This window comes from Cotesia glomerata, linkage group LG5, assembly GCF_020080835.1.
Source record: "Cotesia glomerata isolate CgM1 linkage group LG5, MPM_Cglom_v2.3, whole genome shotgun sequence".
In the NCBI taxonomy this organism is placed as follows: Eukaryota; Metazoa; Arthropoda; class Insecta; order Hymenoptera; family Braconidae; genus Cotesia; species Cotesia glomerata.
Window position 1 is genome coordinate 10,360,751 of NC_058162.1, and position 18,909 is coordinate 10,379,659.

The 18,909-nt window shown below is 29.4% G+C and overlaps 2 protein-coding genes and 2 long non-coding RNA genes across 13 annotated transcripts; 2 read left to right on the forward strand and 2 right to left on the reverse strand.

Moving 5' to 3' along the window:
- Window positions 1–17: 17 nt before the first annotated feature.
- LOC123264955 (dual specificity protein kinase CLK2) lies at window positions 18–16,237 on the reverse strand. 10 transcript variants are annotated; one of them, XM_044728496.1, is made up of 13 exons: window positions 16,064–16,237; window positions 15,306–15,425; window positions 11,968–12,101; window positions 9,492–9,536; window positions 9,069–9,393; window positions 4,106–4,184; window positions 2,856–2,922; window positions 2,528–2,641; window positions 2,233–2,323; window positions 1,990–2,160; window positions 1,665–1,809; window positions 1,171–1,421; window positions 18–1,083 (listed from the first exon to the last, which is right to left on the reverse strand). In XM_044728496.1, the coding sequence occupies exons 1-13, from the start codon at window positions 16,130–16,132 to the stop codon at window positions 868–870; spliced, it is 1,827 nt and encodes a 608-aa protein (XP_044584431.1). In that variant the 5' UTR covers window positions 16,133–16,237; the 3' UTR covers window positions 18–867. The 10 variants fall into 10 exon arrangements, with proteins under 10 accessions (XP_044584431.1, XP_044584434.1, XP_044584433.1 ...); XM_044728499.1 differs by lacking the exons at window positions 15,306–15,425; window positions 16,064–16,237 and adding exons at window positions 13,116–13,244; window positions 14,549–14,676; XM_044728498.1 differs by lacking the exons at window positions 15,306–15,425; window positions 16,064–16,237 and adding exons at window positions 13,116–13,244; window positions 13,885–14,018.
- On the reverse strand, window positions 10,034–11,215 carry LOC123264960. Its single transcript, XR_006509458.1, has 3 exons — window positions 11,085–11,215; window positions 10,621–10,936; window positions 10,034–10,555 (listed from the first exon to the last, which is right to left on the reverse strand). It is a non-coding gene; the product is annotated as an uncharacterized LOC123264960 (long non-coding RNA).
- On the forward strand, window positions 11,390–12,030 carry LOC123264961. Its single transcript, XR_006509459.1, has 3 exons — window positions 11,390–11,476; window positions 11,641–11,872; window positions 11,942–12,030. It is a non-coding gene; the product is annotated as an uncharacterized LOC123264961 (long non-coding RNA).
- LOC123265404 (progestin and adipoQ receptor family member 4) lies at window positions 16,213–18,698 on the forward strand. The gene is made up of 6 exons (XM_044729128.1): window positions 16,213–16,232; window positions 16,602–16,966; window positions 17,175–17,396; window positions 17,599–17,702; window positions 17,823–17,960; window positions 18,218–18,698. Exons 1-6 carry the CDS (start codon window positions 16,213–16,215, stop codon window positions 18,470–18,472), a joined length of 1,104 nt encoding a protein of 367 aa, XP_044585063.1. The 3' UTR covers window positions 18,473–18,698.
- Window positions 18,699–18,909: the final 211 nt, after the last annotated feature.

Sequence of the window (18,909 nt, forward strand, 5' to 3'; positions counted from 1 at the left end):
AATTTTTAAAAAATGCATTAAGATTTGAAGAAAATTTTTATTATAATACAATTACACTCGATGTCAGTTAATTTTTTTATTTAATCCATATCACTACAAATTATCAATTTCCTTTCAATTTCAAGTATTTACAAACAGACAAGTGTTAAAATACAATCATTATCAGTAACAATTAGTTGTCTGTTATCTGTCATTTATCATATTTAATTTTAATTAAACACTTATAAGTTGATAATAACAAATTTATTTGATTATAAATAAACGATGAATGTATAATAATTGAGAAATTTAAAAGAAATATTGTTTCTCCCAGACATTTTATTCTTAAGTAATTAATAATTATAATTATCATTTTAATATTGATAAATTTTAAACTATTTTAATAAACGAGTTTAAGATTCACATTCGTCCATACTTGTCTCTTTTTATTCAACAATTTACAACAAACAAAAATAATTAATTAATCATACTACTTATTCCTGCATGAAAAGTTAAATCCCTTATTAATAAAATTATTTTATTATTAATTATTACATTTTACTCAAAGCATTAATTTGTAAATATCATAATAAAATAAAGAAGGGATAATGTACAGAAAAAAAGCATTATAAAATATTTCCTTAATCTCATAAATTTAATCCTCACTTTCACCTTTTGTTATTAAATATCTAAATTATTTTTCTCAATAGAACTCTTAGTATCAGTTTAGAAAACATTTTACTAGCAATAACTGTAGACACACTAATACATTTTATCAATAGTGAACCTTACGCCACGGGTATAAAAAAAAAGTGTGTCAATACAGTTGGAACAGATAAAAAAGAACAAACAATTATCCTTGGGGACACTGTGTCCCGAATATTAATTTCATCGTGAAAGCGAATGTGATCGTTCATGAGGAGTAGTTTGAGCATCACCGCCGGCTCTCGCATCCGAGATTCTCTGCGAAGCCGGCAACGCATCGAAAAACGGATGCGTTAATGCATCTTCAAGTGTAATACGCTCTGTTGGTTCATATTCCAACATGTGTTGAATTAAATTAAACAATTGTCGGTGATCTCCTTCATCTGATAGCATATAACGCTGTAAAAAAAATTTTAAATTCACATAATTAATAAAAATAAGTACTAAGATAAGCAATCGGACTAATTTAAATAAACTAATTCTTACGTGTAATGGTTTACAATTATCCCTGACGTATCTACCAGCAGAACTTTTATCATCCCACTCCAACTTTCCATGGTAAAAGTATTTAGTTTTAGTTTTCCTAGCCATACGATGAGGTATCGTACCCAATATACGTTCCATCATAGCGAGATGTTCACGATTGTCATGTGTTTGAAATAGAGTTATACCCAAATATAATTCAAATAATATGCATCCAATGGACCATACATCGCACGGTTGTGACCATCCGAGTTCTGCAAAAAGTAAATTAATAATAGAATCACTGTTGGAGTATCATCAAAGATCACTCATGCACTTACAAACACATAGTTACTATCTTTTTATAGTTTAATAACGTCTTACGCTTACGCTTGTACCTCACTTAAACATGCATGTATACATACTTATGAGTTAAGAGTAACATTTAAAACAAATCGACTCAGTGAATGCGTCGTCGTAGTATTTAAATAATGTTATGTGTTAAAAAAAGAACTAACCGAGAATAACTTCAGGCGCTCGGTAATGTCTCGTGCTGACGATCGTACTGTGATGCTCGTGATCGAAGGTCGCACTGCCAAAATCTATCAACCTTATATCTGTCCTCTTCACACGGCGTACGTCTCTCCGCTTAAACAAAATACACTTTATTTTTTTTAATAATTTATGCTCTATTATCCGCTAAGCGGATAATTTGTGACTCGCTATTCATTTATTGACGAAAGAAAAAGTCACGTGTTTTTTTTACCTTTCTTGAATAAAAATTTAGTCTTATATTTTTTTTTTTTTTTTTTTTCATTTCATTTCTATAATCATTCACATTACCTTTTTATTGTTGTATGTAACTTCATATTCAGAATCTACGAAGAGTATATTTTCGGGCTTTAAATCAGTATGAGTTAGTTTATTGTCATGAAGAAATTTAACTGCATAACAGAGCTGGTAACCCATGTGTCGGACATGATCTAATGGATACGGCTGATAATTATTGTCTCTCTGTGAAATATTAAGCGAACAATTAATTTACAAGATGATATATATTCAAATTTATTTTCTTACAATACATACTAAGAAATCAAATACACTAAGCCCAAGCATTTCAAATGCGATACACATATGTCCATGGTAGTTGAACCAATCCAACATTTTTACGCAAAGACTAAAAAAAAAAAAATTGATTATTACAATTCTTAAAATTATTTTTATAAATTTCAGGTAGTTCAGTACTCACACTATAATTTTTGATAAACTACCAATTTTTTAAATACATTAAAGTAAAAATTTTCAATATGAATATAAAAATTTGGGGTCAAGTGTGAGTACTTTGGCTACCAAACTACCTTATATTAAAATAAAAACTTACTGATGACCATCAGGATCTTTGGCAGCTATTTTTTCAAGAGCATTTATTTCAAGTTTAGCTGCTTCGCGGTATTTTTCAACATTTTTTATAATTTTTAATGCCATCACGTGATCCCTAAATACAAAAAAAAATATATATATATAATTGATTAAATAATAGTTAGTTAATATTTGAGTCTTAAAATTGGATCATCATTTTAGGCGCAAGGCCAGTCTTTAATTACAAACACAATCTCTTCGCAACTAGACTATGAATATAAAATAGTATGACTATAAAGCATCAATTCATAAAAAATTAAATCTCCATATTACTGCGGATATCAACTTACATTTGCAAATCCTTAACCTTGACAACTTTTCCAAAAGTACCCTCTCCAAGGGTGGCCAGTACTTTATCTGTAATAGTAAGAAATAAATATTAGTGAACCACGTTTAAATTAGACTTCACGAGGTGCAAATTATTTCAATTAAATCGTTCATTTTCCTTGACTCTAAAACTTATTGAGATTAAAACTAAACAACATTATAAATTTCATCAACAAGTATAAAATCATAATTGCTATTTTTAGTGTCAAAGAAATTAAAAAAATATATATTTTACTTGCACTCGTTCAGTCGATTATTAAAATTCGTGCGCAGCAATTTTTTTCTTTGTTATTTATTTAGCTGCATGTACGGTAAGAATTTAATAATTATCTTCACGAAAGAAAAATTACAAATTTATATTGAACTTTATGAAATGTCTTTTCATTCATTTAACGGACGATCAATAATTTGTCTTAGTCATTGCTTCTGGTGCTAAAATTTAATAATTATCAATCATGTGAATAAAAAAACAACAGTAAAATTAGATGACAAAGACAAAATATTTAAAATCATTATTTAGACGTTATGATTTAATTTATTTCTTTTAAATGTATTCAAATATTAACAACGTCTTAATAATATCTGCGCGCTATTTCAACAACGCGATCCATTTTAATTACAATTGATGGCATCTGAAAAGGTGATTATTAAAAAAAAAAATATATATATATATATTTATATATAGGCAATTAAATAGCTTATTTGATACCGATTATCTCTAAAATTTATTTTCTTAATTTTCAACTATATTATATTAAGCTAAGTAATTCTACGTCAAAAAATTTAGCTCAATACATTTCTAAAAAAATATTTAAATGAAAAATAAAATTGAAAAAAAAAAAAAAAAAAAAAAAAAATGTATAACAAAATTGAATTCGCGTGACTTGCAAAAAATCCAATTGATTAATCGAGCCAATCAATTGATAACATAACTGATAGATAGTTGATGTATATATGTATGTCTGTATATATATATATATATATATATATATATATATATATATATATATATATATATATATATATATATATATACATACATATATATATTTATATATATTTATCTATGAGTGTGTGTGTGTATATGTATGTATATATATAAATATAAAAATAGAATATATATTTAGATATTTATAAATCTTAAATATATACTATAAAAATATGAATTGTTCTTAAATCTACAACAATGAGTGTATTCACGTATTTAACGAACATCTATTTGCCAGGACGTCGCCAGATTGGTAAACAAGGTGGCCGTCTTCATCGTCCTCGACGGAAGGCGGTCGTGGGCTCTATTGCCGTTGCAATGCCAGCCAGTTTGGGTAGCAATGGCAGTTGTAGTCGGTGGTTGATTGGTTGGTTGTGGTTGATTGATTGATTGGTTGGTTGGTTGGTTAAGGTATTGCGTGGTTGTTTATTATTACCACACACCATTAGTCCCGAGAGGAGATGAATTCCATTCCAGTAACCCAATTTATCGTCCACCAGATGAAGTTTGAAGCAGGCGCAGAAGTTGATTGGCCATCCAGTTGATGAAGCGTTGACCGTTATCGCGAACCCGAATATTTGATACACGGGATCATGGACCATTGACCAATATTATTTCACCACCATTGTCATCGTGATTGTTACCATGAGTTCAACCGAGAGAGTTTGCATTGGAACCCAGCCGTCCGAACCATGCCAATATCCAATTCCATTCCATACACAACGGACGAAGATGTAACCCAACAATCAGAGAGAAAGGGGAGAGGGCAAAATAGTTTGCCAAGTCAGAAAGGTACGGTTACGAAATTTACCAATCGGCACAAAGCGCTCTTTTATTATTATTATTAATTACTATTATTAATTTTATTTATTACTAATATTATTGTATTCATTATTAACTTATAACTATTTTTTGACCTTAATCTATCGAATCAGTCAAAATAAATTAAATAAAATTATAATTCCAAGTCTATTTAAATTTAAAATAAAAAATTTTAAATGTAAAAAAAAATTATTGACTGCTTCGAAATAAAAAAAAAAAATTTTTTTTATTCAAGTCAAAAGAAATTTTTGTTTTAATTAAAAAAATTTTTTTTCTTTTTGTCAAGTACATTAAAAAGTACTTTGTAAAAACTTAGTACTTACGTGAGATTTAACGAACTGCGTTGAATTTTATTTAATAATAATTATATATAAATAATAAAAACGCAGAACGTTAAAAGTTTTTTAAAATTGCTAACCAAGATAACTATTTTTGTTTAAAAAATTCTCGATTAAATTAGATAAAATTTTTTATGAAAATAAAATAAAACCGACAAAAACAAATAAAATTATTTATAACGTTACGATGTAAACAGAATAATTTAATCAAGAATTTACGTTTGATATAAACCGATCACAGATGAATATAAATATTTATATGTATATAAATATACATACACATACGCATAAAAAAGCGGCTTATTCATATCACATTGCCAAAATACAATAAAATAAAAAATAGAAGAAATAAAAAATGGCTAACTTGTTACGTAAGTCAACAAGTTAGAAAATAGATTCACCGGTGATCGGCGGCGTGGATAGAATATATAAAATAAAAAGCACATTACTGTAATATAAATCAAACCGTGCATCAAACAGTTTTAATCATCATAAACTGTATCACATTTAATAAATTTGTTATAATTATTGATTAATCAGTTAATCATGAGCAAGAACAGTAAACAAAACATGGCAAAAATCCTGAACGATCACGCGCATCGACAACTTACAATCGCATCAGCATCTTCAGTATCTAAAACACTTTTTATTCCCGAGTCAGAGTGATTTTTTTTTCCTGAATCCGAGTGATTCTTCTGGTATTTACTCGCTATTATTTCAGCGGCACTCGGTTTTGCTTTCTTAGCGTTGTCGATTTTAGTTTGCGCGTAAGCGTCGTCATATGCTGAATACTTAAGAATAAGTTTTTGAATTTCTCTTCTCTTTAGTTCTCGCTCTTTTAATAATAAATCCACATTTGTAGTGTCAACATGACTATTACTTGTTGGAACAACAGCAGCAGTGACTTGAATTTTATTATTAGTATTAGTATTAACATTATTTTTACTAACATTATTATCATTAATATTAATATTATTACTATTATGATTATTATTATCAACGTTAACATTTAAGTTACTATTAATCGTATTAATCTCAATATCAGCATTAACATTAGAATTAACATTGACACCAGTATCAACAACAGGATCAACAATCTTTTGTAAAACAATTTTATCCAACAAGTGACTTTCATCCTTGGACAATCTCTTGAACCTCGAGCGATCAATTTGTTCACTTTTGCCATTACGGCTGGGACGAATTTTTCTGCTCCTTGATTCAGCGTGTCCTGATTTATGTCTACCATAATGCCGGTAATCAGCCATTGTGTCTCTGTTTCTGTCTCTTTCTTTGTCTCTGTCTCTTTCTTTGTCTCTGTCTCTTTCTTTATCTCGGATACCAGGAGTCTTATCACGCTTGAGTGAGCTCACATACGGATAAGCTTTTTCGCTGAGCAAAACACTAGACGTAGTGGCACTTTTAGCAACGGTACGTGGTACTTCTGGTTCTAACGTTTTATCATCACGCAAAAATGGACTATCACGATGATGTACAACTCGACGGTTATAATTTATTTCATCATCATTGCGTCTTTTGGTATAGCGATCGAGGATCGATGAATATTTATCCTCTAAACGTGATCTTGTGTTGTTACTACCGTTATTATTATTATTATTATTATTATTATTGTTATTATTGTTGATGTTCTTATTATTAGTAACAGGAGTAGAAGTAATGTTGTTATGATGATTTAGATTTGGATGAACAGCAAGGTCACGGTTTACAGGTGAATGTCTTGAAGCTTTATCATGATGTACAGATGGTACACGAACTCGTGTAGTCAACCGTTGAATTAAACTTGAACAAGAATCACTCAATAATTGTGTTACACTTGTCGATGAACGTGTATAACGATTACGTCTGTTGGTAGACGAGTTCTGACGACTTGTCGACATATTATCGCGCAATGCGAAAGCAAACATTTTTACGATTGATATTTCGTATCGATGATTGATTGATTTGTTTTATTATATTTAATTATAGTCGATCGATCAAATGATTTCAAGTATTTACTTTTATTTTATGCGTTATTGATATTTTATAAAATCTCGGGCGTTACATACTCTTTAATTAAAACAATTATTCATTTTATTTAACTATTTAATTTAGTAATCAAGCGTGAAATATTGAAAAATAATTATTTTTTAATCACGAATTATTGAATTGAATAATTTATAAAATATAAAATTGAATGTGTAGACGGAGGAATAAGACGTACGTACGTACGAAGAACGTCGCGCCAAATACTGTGGATACTAAAAATACCGGTTGAGTTTAAGACGTTGTAAGATCTACAACCAACGAATAATGCGTCCTCTCACAACATACGCGTGAAGTCAAGTTACGTTCACGGATTAATAATATATACTTAGAAAGACAGATAGATTTTATAAATTATTAACTATTGAGAAATTTTTTCAATGCTATTTAACAAGTAGCCATTGTAATAAATATTATTTTCAAATAACACATATAGTCAAGATAATTATAAGTTTTAAGTAATGAAGATATTTTAATAAATAATTTAAAACTATCAGTGAAGAGAGCTGATGGTAATACACAACCACTGGATGAGCGACTGAGTTTTTAAAAAAATGGATCAGAAAACTCGGGGATTGATCATTGGAAAACAGTGGACGAACTTTTGGTAGACTTGCACTGTTTACTATTAATAATCTGTTGGGTATATTTCAAGGTTGATAATTTTCCCCTTCTTTCCATTTTCCATCTTCATCTTATTATTCAGTTTCTTCTTCTTTATTTCTATTTTTCTTCTTCTTCTTCTTCTTTTTCTTCTTCTTATTCTACTTCTTCTTATTCTTATTATTGTTATTTTTTTTCTAAATATTTTTTACGTATTTTTGCAGTCAACATTGGGATAAAATAAGTTTTATATAAATAATTTTAAACGTCACAGCAGAACATGGATAAGATGAATCATTAGAGGAGGAGTGATGAATGAAGACTCGTCTTTGTCAGGTTAAATGTAGCCGTACTGTTAAAGTGGTAAGTGAAGCGGTTAGAATATTGAACGTCTATAAATTAATAAACGTTTTAACAAAAAAATTTTAACAGGAGGATAAATTTAAGAGCAGGTGGTTTAAGTTGTACCTCATTGGCAGTCTCTAAATCCGGATTAGCATACACTTTTTCGATCCAACTGTCCCAGAAAATAGGCGCTGCCGAAGTCGGTATGCCTGTGCGATGCTGATGATACTTCACAAGTTCTTTTGACCGATCGACAACTTCACGGGTCAAGAATCGTTCGCGACGCGCCATTGGTGAAGCTATTGACCTGTCAATATTGGATCAACTGGTTGCTGACGGCAGTGATGAATCGAATATTTTCATAGCTCCATTTAAATCACTAACACTCTGACTCGGGCTTTTATTTATACACATTTGACTATTTTATTTTTGTTTTTTTTTATTAAAAATAAAAATAAAATATCCAGAGAAAAGTTATCATTTATCTGTGATGATTGTTAATTTAATCCAGATCTTTGCTTAGTGCTTGCAGTAATAGTTTAAATGGTTTGTAAATTATCATAATAGTTAAAATAAGGTCGCAAGCAACAACTTGAGTAGACCCAGCCATCTGGCTTGAGAACTCGCTTGAGAACTGAGAAACAGCGATACTAAAACCGCGTGACGACGGGGCCCATACCACCAAAATACTCCTTAGATTTATTAATAGCATTGGGTACATTTGCTTGGAGAAAATAAATACTCTCTTTGGTTCTTGTAAATTCATATTTTCTTCCCATTCGGATTTTTAGATTTTTTTTCCATTCTTTTCACTCTTAGATTATTTTAATAAAATTATTAAATGTGAACGGTTCATTGTATCAATAAAAATAATATCTCTACTATAAAAAATATTTTTAAATTAGTGATCTTGGTTAGCGAGTTGATCTCATTTTTACATTAATTACAAATTACAATTATACTATAAATAAATAAAAAAAAAAAATACTTGTAAAATGTAACGATTAATAATGAATGTAGAAAAAAAATTGAATACTGACCTGGCTGCGTGAAGGCGACTTGTGACGGTGTCTGGAGGACTCCTGACTCTCTGAGGATGGGGTACGACGACGACGCGCCCACCGAATACGTCTAGCTTCCCTGGATGAGGGGCGAGTCGTGTGTACCCTGTCACGGTCACGGCATTCACGTTCACGTTGTTTGTGGACATGTGGGGACGGTACTGGTGCCAGTACTTCTTCCTTGACATTGTCGTAGTCCAAGTGATGGCGACCACTGCTTGGTGATCTCCTGTGGCTACGTTTGTATCGTCTTTCTTGGGTAGTACCTCGTTCATGTTGACGTGATCTTAGTACACGTTCACCACTAAAATATAATATTTTCATTAATTTTAATATGAAAAATATTTACCAAGTTTTTTAGTTGATTTTTGTTTTTTTGTTTTTAGTTAATGGGATCACTACCTTCTGAGTATTAAAAAATTTTCATCATTTAATATCTTTGAATTTCTGAAAAATAGTATTTTAATTATTGTTCATTTTTCATTAAATAGAGAGCTTAAATTTAAAAGAGTACTTTTATGAATGAAAATATAAATATATATTTTAAAGGTTTACTTTTTTAATTAATGTAAAAAAAAATTTTAAGTCTCCTTTTAAATTTAAGCTTCTTATTGTCCTTAAATAAGTATAGATAACAAAAAGCAATTAAAAGTATTATAGTAAAGAACTTAAAAGGTAGCGACCTCCTCGAAGATTGAAAGGAAGAGGAAAAACTGTCGTTGGAATAAATCCAAGAGGCCTTGGGTACTCTGATGAATATTTGAGAATAGATTAAATGGGTCATAAACATCTTTAAATTGTGTGTAATGAGGAAATGTTGAGTGTGAGCATTTCTTCTATTTTATTTACTGTACCTAGGCATCCAAGACCAAAAAACGTAACGTACAGGCATCACTGTTATTCCTATTTATAAATGTTTATTAAGATAATTAAATTATAAAAAAATTTCTATTTAATTATTTGTTTTTATCGCAATCTACAATGTCAAGATCGGAAGATGAATAAGCAATGATTTTTAAAATTTACAATAAATAAAATAAAACAGAAAGTGAACAATATACAAAGAGAAATTAGTTGGCTTTCGCTGCATAATTCTTATTCACCATTCGCTTGACTGAGCGTAAAATATTATTTTCCCTGATACTGAGTTTAACTCATTGCTATATACAGGAAGATCTTGTGAACCAATACTGATAATAATAAATGATAAAAAAAATTCTTCCACGCATTTAATAACGTCTATTAAGGCTTGTAATTCTTCATTACTAAATATAGCATAAAAATAAATAAAAAAAAAAAGTTTAAATTATAAGGAAGTTCTCAATGTGATACAGATTCTATTGAAGGAAAAAAACATGATGTCCTTCTACTCATATTTCGGATTGGTATTCTTACGATTTGTCCTTGATTTAATAGTTACATTACTCTTTGCAAAGTTAATTAATGTAAATATTTACTCGAAAAGTCTGGAATTAGTACTATTAATATTCCTAATAAATAATTAACAATAAAAAAAAGTAAATCTCAATACCTAAGTCGTGAGCCATATAAAGATATAATAGATATCAATGTTGCATACAAATTAGTACGACCTTCGTAAGAGTATTTCCTTGATTTATAAACGTAAGTAAATAAATGAGTTTTATCAAACAAATATACAAAATTTATCCTTTCGTTTTGTTAGTATACAAAATAAGTGACGATACAATTTAAAGAAAATTTCTTCGCAAATACAATTCCAATTGAAAAAACTTTTATTTGAATTTCAGTGGATTTAAATCGTATGTTTGTAAAAAAAAGAACAAAAAAACTAGACACTGCAAGCATTTACATTCTTATCAGTCATGCTAAAAAAATTAACGACGTGATTAATGCAATTTTAATAACACTGATATATTATTCAATTTAATTTAATATAAATTATGCGGAAAAATATATTTTAAATGGCTAAATTAAAAATGAAACGACAAAATAAAATTTCCGTCAATTGTCAACCTCTGTACACTTAACTGGAATTAAACTTCCGGTTTATCAATAATTATTAAATTCTAACTATTAAATACACTGACTTTAATAAATGAAATTATTAACTCTCGTGCAGCAATTATTTAGTATTATTCAATTTTTTAAATAAAACAATTATAAAGGTTTATTTAAAAATCAGACCAGCACGAGTCTAAATACTTGGGTTTAAACTCAAGTGCTGGTTGGAGACTGACTGACGACTTGTAGTTACATATTAAATATTACAGTGTACAAAGCCAGTGTAATGTGTAAGTAAGTGAATAACAGATGGATTGGCTCAAGTTTATGGAAGGGATTCACCGTCTGAGACGGGGAGACGGCATTGGCCTTCTGTTATTTTTTTTTAGTTTTTTCCTTGTAAGGTAAAAGCCCCAATAGATGATCATGTACCAGTATATGATCACTCCATGTATTTGTATACCTATATTTGTGAATATACTGATATATAATGATGAATATAATTATATAATGAATATAATGATCATATACTGGTACGTGATCATCTATTGGGGCTTTTACCTTACAGCACTTCAATAAAACCGGCAGCAAGTTTAATTGTCTTGTGACAAAGGTGGTTACTTGAAATCGAAACTGGAGTACAATAGATTAGTTTCGAGTTTTGTAAACCAGATTTACAAGTATAAGTTGAATTTAGTTCTTTCACCGAGCCCACCGGATGCCTAGGCGAGTAGAGGTTGATGCAGAGGTGTTCAATTGAGTAATATTATGGCACTTACACTCAGTTTTTATGTAAAAGGGTAAGTTACGTTATAATTTATCATCTATAATTATTATAGATTTATGTGAAAATTTATGTGTGAGAGTAGATTGGAATTTTTCGCTCAATACACACCTGTAGGTACCCTTGCTCTGTGGACTCTCATAATCAATCCGCCTACGTTTGTGCTCGTATTGCTGAGATCCAGCTGATTGAGAACGAGACCTCGAGTGGGTACGAGAGCGATGACGCCTTCGGTTTCTCGGCATCTGCAAAAATTATTTCAAATTCTTACTTATATTCAATATCAACATGCTGTTTCATTATTTATTCAAAATATTTATAAAACTCAAGGCCAATAATTAAATTTTATACCCTAAGATATTTTTGCATGTTTAAATCTCGGCTAACTTTATTATTGATTAATTTCATTCAGTAATATTAAAATGTGTTGATCTACTGAGATTATCTATTTATTGTAAGATTAATAACATCATTAAATATTATTTATGAGACTACGCTTGTTGAAACATTACTGGGTATTACCTTTAAATACATATTAACTCTTAACGTTGGGGACAATAATGGACAGTGGTTAAAACTAACGGGCATTTAATTGTTGTTAGTATCTAGTACGTTAACGCTATTCGGGATGTTTTAATAAATAATTTCTCGGTAAACTGCGCAATTAAACGCACAATTATTTATAATTAAACACATAATAGCAGACACACGATAACTCTTTTCTTTCAAATAAAATAAAAAAAAAAAAAAAAAAAAAAAATGTGCATTAAGAATTTTTTTAAAATTTACATTGATGAAAAAAGTATATATTTAAAATTAAATACATGACTGAAGAATTTTGTGAATAATTATTTTTTGCCATATTTTTCAATTTCAAAATTAAGTGTGACATACCATCAATTTATTGGCTACAAAAATATACATTTTTTAAATATTTGAATATTTTTCAATAGAAAAAAAATTATCTGCTATTTTCAGTATCATCAGTATCGGGTCACTTGAACAGGAATATTAACCATGCAATTAAAAAATAAACCACAAATAGAGATAAATAAAGTATCTAGCGTGCTACTAAAACGTTTTCTATACCAATGACAATTAAAATGAAATGATAAATGATTGAAAGCAGTTATATTAAATATTAAACGTAAATACTCGAAAGTACCTACTTGAAATAATATCACCAGCAACAAATGATAATACCATAGAGAATAATCTGGAGCCAGCTGTTAAAATATAGTTACACCCGGTTTACTTACGTTAGTAAGTTGGAATATGCTTGCTTGATGCCAAATGTAATCAAAGATGATTGAAATCCAAGAGCGAAATGATGATGCTTCAGGTACAACACGGTTTTCCGGTAATGAAGAGGACATCGGCTAAAAAAACTGATCAAACCACCGTCTGAATTTTTTTTACTCAATAAATTCCTCCCCTAAATCTATACCTGTCATAAGCTGTATAATATGCCTAACAGTGTAGGTTATTTTCATTAAAAATGAATAATGATTAATTAATATTCAGTCAGACTTAGACGCTATCGATTAAGATCAATCTTGGACACTATCCGAATGCGGATCAGAAATCGAGACTAAAGAAAAATTTATTTCTCAATTCGGTGAATTGCAAGTGTCTTTCTTATTTTAATGCGTATGCGTATGACCAAATGAGTGAGTGAAACCAAATTACTTTAAATAACGTTTTTTTTTTTTATGTAGCACGCCATAACACGGCAATTGCCGCCATATTGTAATCGCCATCTTGTATAGAAAACATATTGGAGATCGGGTATTAAAATACGTATACTAATGCCAATCTACGTACAATATATATGTATCACATATGCACGTGTATATCTGTACAGCCAGACACACACTAGATGTAGATGATACTATGTATGTGTACGTTTAATGCTGAAATCCGTAGTGTCTTCCTAAAATATGTTAGTTTTAATTACTCGCCGTGTTAATTCAATAAAATAAGTTAAATGTTATCTAATTTTATTAAGTACTGAGATGATCTACTCACTTTCCAGAGATACAGTAGGCTCACTTGGTCCCAAATAAAATAAAATATACACTTTATCCAGGAGTTTAAATATCCAGAACGCAAAACACTTCTCGGCTGTGTCAACGACGTGGACATCGGATCGATGCGATTGGCTATTATTCGTCTCGAATCGACTAACTTCGGTTACTTACGACAACTCTCGAGTATTTACGGATTTCAACGAATAATACCCGGTAAAACGTCATTTTGTTTTTTAAAATGGCGGGTCATTTAAATTGTAATTTTTTTATAAAATATTTTTCATTGTTTCTTCTCATTTTTCATAGTCTCCACAGATTATTTTAAGATTATCAATAAATATACCCAAACATAAGATAAATAAAATTTTAAAAAATGATATTATAAGTAACAATAATAATAAATTAGGACAAAATAATGACGTCATATCAGTAAATATTAAACATATGTAGATAAATATTGATATAATTCAATACTTGAGATTAATTATCGGCTCAAGATTGATAAAATTATAATAAATATTTATTTGATAATTGATGGTGATTGATAAATTGACATGCGAAATTAATTATGTTGCGCTATAAAACACACGCCATTATTCTTGTTCAATCAACATGTTGTTATTCCCGTAAATGAAAAATAAACAACTAATTACATAAATTACCTCTCTGCAGATCCAGTACTCGTAGACTCTTTGGAAACTGTCGTAAAAGTAATTTAAAAAATCACGGAACATTGTCGGATACGCATAAGTCAATTTTGTTAAAAAATATAGTCGTTGGTCAAATAATTAAAACAAAGTTTCCATTTAAGCACGTGTAACTATAAACCGGTAGGCTAGCGTGCTTTTTTTCACCTTACTACCTCTACCATCAACTTCTACCTCCACAAGCTCAGTGCTAACAACATTACGAAATTTAAGATAGCGATGAACCTTTTTTGTAGGTGGTACCTTTTTTCTAGCGGGAATTCATGTGAATATTTTTATTGCGTAATTTTTACTTGAATTCAGGAAAATATATTTGATACTGAAGATAGCAGTGACAAAAGTAGGAAGTATTCAAAAATTTTAAAAATCAATAAATTAAATAAAATTTGCAGAGTGAAATTGTAGTGCACATTAATTGATAATTATTTTTATTAATATTATTATTAAGGTAAAAGACCCAGTTATTGTCACTTGCAATTTTGTTTTAATTAAAAAAAATCAACTCTAATAAATTAATAAATATAAGGTTTTGAGTTATAAATTTTAAGATAATTGGTTTTTTGAGAATATTTTATCTTTTTAATTAGAATAAAATTGCAAGTGTCCAACAACTGGACCAGTATCAATATCTGGGTCTTTTACCTTATATTGATGTAAAAAAATTATGAATCATTTTTAGTATTTTTATTGTGATAATTACTTGTAATTTTACCTGAAAACCTATTAGAGGGTTTGACGAGTATAATGACATTCGTGGTAAATCTGGTGATGAATTACATCTCAAATTATTTCTTCGGCTCTTCCAAGGTCCTTCCAAGTAATATTCTTGTAACTATTTAATGTGTAAATAATTTATCAATTTAATAAATAATAAAAATATTAACATTAATATAACATCAGATATTTGATAATTTTAATAATATTTTTAACAAGTAAATTATGGCAAAAAAAGGTTGACATGTAGAAATTTAAAAAAATTGAAAATGCAATTTTTTAAAAATAATTTTTCGGAAAAAATTTGTTTGTTAAATAAAATAAGAAAATTGTCAAGTTATCGCTAACTTTAAATAATACTAAAGTTAGCCGACGTTTTTAATTTTTTGGCTATTTTTAATTTATTAAATTAGAACTAAAAAATATTTTTCAAAAATTACACTTATAGTTTTTCAAGGTTTTTACAGAAGAAAATTTTTTTTATTTTTCTGTAGTGATTTTTTCAATAAAAAAAAATTCTAAAAATTTTTAGATGTCGGCTAACTTAATTTTAATTAACTTTAATGTTATAATAAACATCCAAAATTCTAGTTTTTATAAAGAAAAATTTTAACAAAATCCGCAGTTTAATTTTCTTCAAACTTTGTAACCCTATTAATTAAAAAATAAAAATGTCAGGTCCTCCATTTTAAGTGCTCTTATTAACAATAGCAACATACAGTGATTGAAGTGTCAGAATAAAAACAAAATATTTACCTTATTACTTTGAGTTTTAATAAGTTGATCTTTAAACCTTCCAATAATTCTCGTAACTCTTCCAATCATTTTAAAATAAATTCATGTTATTTCTCCACTCAAAAGCCATTCGAATAAAAAATAAAATCTATAATAGATGAATTATTTAAATGAAAATAATTAAACTAGCGTGATAATAAACATAAAGATAATAACGTAAAAAAATCGATTGTATCCATGGAGACAAGCGCAGAAGAATAAAGGCCAAGAGGTCAGAAGGGATAAAACCCGAGTAGTTTAACAAGGGGGTGGCGGTGTAAGTGGGTGGTTAGCAGCAGCAGCATCAGCGAACAGTAACCTTGGATATTTAAAAATTATTTTACAGCCAGCAGGTACCAGTGTAGTAGTATATAATAATATAAATAATAATACATACATACATACATATAACAATCACAACAATAATCGACCACCACCACTGAGACCAGTATCAGCACCCTGAAGACTCAGTGGTGCGCATAGAAAATATATTGAGATTGAGATAGAGATAATAGTAAAGCACATTGTCGTCTGGGCATCCGCGCAATGCGGACGTGCGTACAGAACTGGCGGGAGAGGTGACCGAATTAATAGCTGCGAATTTCGCGGCGAATAACGATTTGGATTGTTATAATAAATTCTCAGCAATCACGGCCGAGGCTGACACTGCTGTCAAAGACAATATTAATGAAGAAACTGATCCAAGTAGCGTCAAAAGCTACGATGATAAAGATAGTTGGTGTCTTCAAACATGGAGTGACATGCCAAGTCACTTGCAATTCAATCCGCACATTAGGACTGGCTACAGACAAATCACCAACTTAAAAGGATGCATAAGGAGTCTGTTTTACATTCACAATGAAACCGTCAACACATTCACTCACGGTGAGTCTTTTTACTTTATTTTTCATAAATTTTGTCTTGTGCCTTTTATTTTATTTCCATATATCCAAAACCAATGTTCATGCTCATGGGCTTGTGCATTGGCGTAACTGGTTTTAGATAATTGGGTCAAGGTCTTAAACTTTGGGTCAGCATCCAAAATTATAAATGTTTAAATTATTATTATAATAAATACCTTGTGATGTTATAGGTCTAGCTATCTTACATATCTTACTAACGATTCCCGGGTTATTACCATGGGAAAAAGGCATTTTCTTTGGTTTTATTTCCTGGTGTCATTTAATCGGTGCTGTAAGTCCATGGATTGGTTCATTTATCTACCATTTATTTATGAATCTCAACTACGGAGAAAAATTTTACCGAGGATTATTAAAGCTTGATATGCTTGGCATTTGGGTTTGCCAAAGTATTGGTAATTATTTAACAAAATATTAATAATAAATATAAATTACAACACAATCATCATTGTTGTACTAATATAAATATTAGTCTGAAAAAATGTCAAATGGTGAGAATGAAAAAAAAAATTTGAATGTAGATCGGTATGAGGTGTTTAAAATTGAAGAATATTAAAATTAAAGCAAGGTCACGAAATAAAAGAGTATTGATTTTAGGTGCATTACCAATGATAGCAACATCAGTGCACTGTCTTACCCCGATACTTTGGTATTCAACGATGCTGCTGTATGTCTTCCTGAGCATTTGGGGCTTGTTTAAGGCAAGATATCACAATTATATAATTATGATATGCAATATTGACATTAATTGGTTGTCTTTTGAAAGCTGAGTGCATAAATGATTTTATTATGAGTATTTAAGTGTCAATTATTCAATCTAGGCAATGAAAGCCAAGTCACCGTGGGAGAGAAGGCTCTGCTTCGCGCCTCCATTCATGATGAGAATGATTTTTTTGACACTCAGATGCTTTCATTTAACTGGCGGTGATCCTGATAATTTAACACATATCGTACTGCAAGTAAGTCTGTAAATAAATCATTTATTATGTAACAAAAAAAGCATATCCTTTGGTACATTTACAGTTTGGTACATTTACATTTAAAGTTTACATGTTGAAATATATGCTTATATATCGCCCTTCAATACCGTAACCTTTCTGATATTAGAAATGTAGTATTAATTAAATCCAGATGCATTTTTTACATTGTAGTGAAGCTAGTTGTTCGTCAGTTTTAATGATTACTATTGATTAATAAATTGATTTATTTAAAATAGGACCTTGTTGCGGTTATTGGTGGAGCAATAGGTGCATTAAGAATACCAGAAAAATGGTTACCAGGTCAAGTTGATTTTATTTTTAATTCGCATAATATCATGCACGTAGTTGTTGTATGTGCCGTTTGGTCAATGCACGCAGCTACAATACGTGATATCAAGTGGATGATGAATCCCGACGTTTGTTTAGATACTTCCAATACTTCAAATTCTTCTTATTCTTCTTCTCCAGCTTTTATTCATGATGAATTATAATTAATAACCAACCAATTAATTAATTATAAAATTACTACAATTAATATTAATTATAATCTTGTTAATAGGTTGATATTTAAAAATTCCAGTTCTTATTGTCCTGTAACACTGTGATCAATGATTGATGAGTTTGATGATCTGTGATTAAATAATTAAAATAATTATAAAGTGGTTCGATCATGTGTGAGAGATAAAAGTATTTAAAAATGTTGTGCAGGATTGTTTCTGTGCATCAAAAATATTTATTTGTAATTAATTAATCAATTAATTAATTAATTAATTCTTTAATAGTTATAAATATACCATGATTTTTTAGCTGAGCTTGGTAGCGTAATAGCTACTATTTACAATTATGAATAATTAAAAAATTTATAATTTATTTGCGGTGCTGCATTTTTGCAAGATTTTTTTAGTTAAAATTTAAATATAGAAATAAA

Excerpts from the sequence above, each read along its gene's own strand:
- LOC123264955 (XM_044728494.1), bottom strand. The coding sequence starts at position 6,962 with ATGTTTGCTTTCGCATTGCGCGATAATATGTCGACAAGTCGTCAGAAC. Across the intron at positions 4,185-5,651 it reads CTGAAGATGCTGATGCGATT|AGCCCACGACCGCCTTCCGT; the intron begins GTAAGTTGTCGA and ends CAACGGCAATAG. Across the intron at positions 2,923-4,105 it reads CGACGTCCTGGCAAATAGAT|ATAAAGTACTGGCCACCCTT; the intron begins GTTCGTTAAATA and ends TTACTATTACAG.
- LOC123265404 (XM_044729128.1), top strand. The coding sequence starts at position 16,213 with ATGAAAATAATTAAACTAGC. Across the intron at positions 16,233-16,601 it reads ATGAAAATAATTAAACTAGC|CACATTGTCGTCTGGGCATC; the intron begins GTGATAATAAAC and ends ATAATAGTAAAG. Across the intron at positions 16,967-17,174 it reads CGTCAACACATTCACTCACG|GTCTAGCTATCTTACATATC; the intron begins GTGAGTCTTTTT and ends GTGATGTTATAG.